The 2,904-nt window shown below is 34.4% G+C and overlaps 1 protein-coding gene across 1 annotated transcript in view; it reads left to right on the forward strand.

The window, feature by feature from the left end:
- The window catches only part of lipib (lipase, member Ib), a gene marked incomplete at both ends in the record, with an annotated part of 17,026 nt that extends 16,519 nt beyond the window's left edge, over positions 1–507 (forward strand). The window contains 2 exons of the mRNA XM_079234183.1: positions 1–35; positions 423–507. The exon at positions 1–35 is cut by the window's left edge and continues 139 nt beyond it. Of these exons, the coding sequence (XP_079090309.1) occupies positions 1–35; positions 423–507 (120 nt within the window). The remainder of the gene's footprint in view (positions 36–422) is intronic.
- Positions 508–2,904: the final 2,397 nt, after the last annotated feature.

Consider the following 2,904-nt stretch of genomic DNA (forward strand, 5'->3'; position numbering starts at 1 on the left):
CGGGTCCGCTTCACGCCGCTGGAGCGGCCCGAGAGGTACTGGAAAATAAAATACAAAATATTTAAAAAAAAAAACATATATATAAATATAAAAAATAATAATAATAAATAAAAATAATAATATCTGTTTTTTATTGGTCGTTCAGAAAACGGCTTCACCTCCAATTAATTTGTATTATTAAGTAAAGACCTGATTTCTTCTTCCACCACAAAATAATAATAATAATAATAATAATAATACATGTTATTTATTAGTTAAAATAACTCAAAGACACTTAAAAAAGGGATAAAATAGAGAGATTTCTTTCAGATTGCTGCCACATAAAATAAAAGCGGCTGGTCCTATGCATAATAAGTTAATAGTTAATATAATATAATATATATAATATAATATATAACCGTGCTTTCTCTCCGTCTCCTCAGGCCGTTAATGTGCCGCTATGACATCATCATGGAGGAGAACATGGAGGTGGCGTTCCGGCCGTTACCCTGCAGCTCCCACCTCTGACTCCTCTTCCTCCTCCTCCTCTTCCTCCTCCTCCTCCTCCTCTTCCTCTTCCTCCTCTTCCTCCTCCTCCTCTTCCTCCTGTGGAAACACGACTAAACTCACCCGGACCCCCAGGTGTCCTCTGGGCGCTACAGGGTCTCCTGCAGGGGCCGGGGACGAGCTGCAGCCTCCTCACCGGACGACGATGAAGATGATGATGAAGATGATGAAGGTGCTGTTCTCATGGTGTTGACGGGACGTCCCAGAAGAGCGTTGGTTGATCTGAGAAACACGGCAACGAGATTTGAGCTGGAAACGTTTTGGTTCTGTTTCAGAGACAAAAGGTTGAAATGTTTAGAGAATTAGAGCCGAGAGGAAAAAACATCTGAATTCAAGAGATAGAAGTCGTACATTTACAAGAAAAGAAAAAAAATTAAAGATTAAACTCACAAATTTCTGAGGGGGAAAAACCTGAAATATTAGGTTAACATACTGTATGTGCCCCAAAAAAGTCACATATGTATGAAATCTCTTCTTCTTCTTCTTCCTCCTGTGACATCACCACCAGCTGCATAACTTTATATTCTTTTATCTTGTTTCTCTGTGGGTTTAAAGCTCAGCGTGGATCTGCTTGTGTTTCTTTTCCACAGGACTATGAGGATAAAACATGATTTATTTCAGTAGCAAAACATTAATACATTTCCCCCAAAAACATTTTTTTTTCTTTTTTTAAATGACGTCAGATTTAAATGTTGCACTAGAACATATTATACTTTATACATCATATTCATAACAATTAAAAAAACTAAGAGCTATGACTTAAAGTGTTTATTTGTGATGGACAATTCATTGTGTTTGTTGCGTTGTGTTGTGTTGCGCAAGCAGCTCCTTTATTTAAAAATAATAAAAGGTATTGACATTTTCACCCGGTGAGGTCGTTTTGAACCATTAACACTTTAAATTCACCTTTTCTCACTTTTTTATTTGAAAATCCTAACACTTTAAAAAAGGTTAAAACGTCTCATTGATCGTTTTATTGATCGTTGTATTGATCGTCATATTGATCGTCTCAGTGCCTTCACCTGCAGCTTGTTTGCAGCTGCTGTGCTTTGGTGATTTCCCTTCAGCAGTGTTGTTAATGTGAACTGTGAGCTTTTATTCTGAAACCACTCAGGAAGTCCTCGTAGAACCAGCAGGTTTCTGTTTTTTTTTACTTCAATCGATTCTTTTTGAAAAAGTGTTTTTGTTGTAAATGTTGAAAACAACCGACTCGTGAGAAGTGTGTAAACTGTCTTTGTTTTTTTATTATGTATTTTCATCCATGTTTGAAATAAACGGTCATTTGAGAAAAGCAGATGTATTTTTTTGAAAAGTTGAAAAGTTATATTAGTGAAATATATAGAAAGTATCTGCCTGTTGTGTATAAGTGACTATTGTATTTTAACATTTTATTTATTGTTTTGGTCGTGTGGTGTTATTTCATTTTAGTTTATTTAAAATATTTCATTCCAATCTGAATATCTTTTAGAATGAAAACTTCACTGCTAATTATTATTATTATTATTATTAGGCATAAAACAATCTTAAAATGACAATATATTGTTTCTTGGACAACAAAAATCCAAACATTGCATTTACTCGTCACACTATTGAAGCTCATTAATCACATTTAATGATATTTACCATAATTATGACAGTGAAACATCAAAATTGAAATCTCATATTCAATAATCTTGTGCTTTTTTAATCCCGTAAACAAGGTTTAAAGAAATAAACGTCAGTATTTGGGCACATGGATAGGAACCAGGCCACAAAGAATAATACCATTTGTTTTAAATGAAACCTGTTAAATGTTGTGAAAAATAATACATTTAACAATTTTATTGCTATATATCTAGAATTGTATGTAAAAGAAATTACCCAAATGAACTCACTCCCTAGGGGGGCAGACTGAGCGATTGTTATATAAAACTGTAAATCATAACTTGTTTTATGAAGAAAGCCCCAAACTGCTGTATTTGGATGTATTGAACACCATAAGTAATATACAAGTGAAATATATGGTTTGGTACATGAGAAAATTAAAATGTGCCCCAAAGCAAATGTTGGAGTCATCGCCTGAATGTTCTCTGTTCTAAACCCTCTCTAACTTTGTTCTGCTTCACTTTATCAAAGTCAACTTTTGCAGAGAGAATGTTCACATATTGAGTTATGATTTTCATTTTCTCTTAACCAGTAACATATAGACTGATATGTACACATCTGAACAACATCTCACATGTGTACCTTTTATTATAACCAACATTATTCAAACAGCCCTAGTGGTTGCAGAGATGCACCCCTTTAGTTTGATGACATTTTCGAGGAAAGGGTCTAAAAATAGGAGGTTTTTATGACAAAGAGACTCCGACCAAATGA

This window comes from Taurulus bubalis, assembly GCF_910589615.1.
Source record: "Taurulus bubalis genome assembly, chromosome: 18".
Taxonomy (NCBI): domain Eukaryota; kingdom Metazoa; phylum Chordata; class Actinopteri; order Perciformes; family Cottidae; genus Taurulus; species Taurulus bubalis.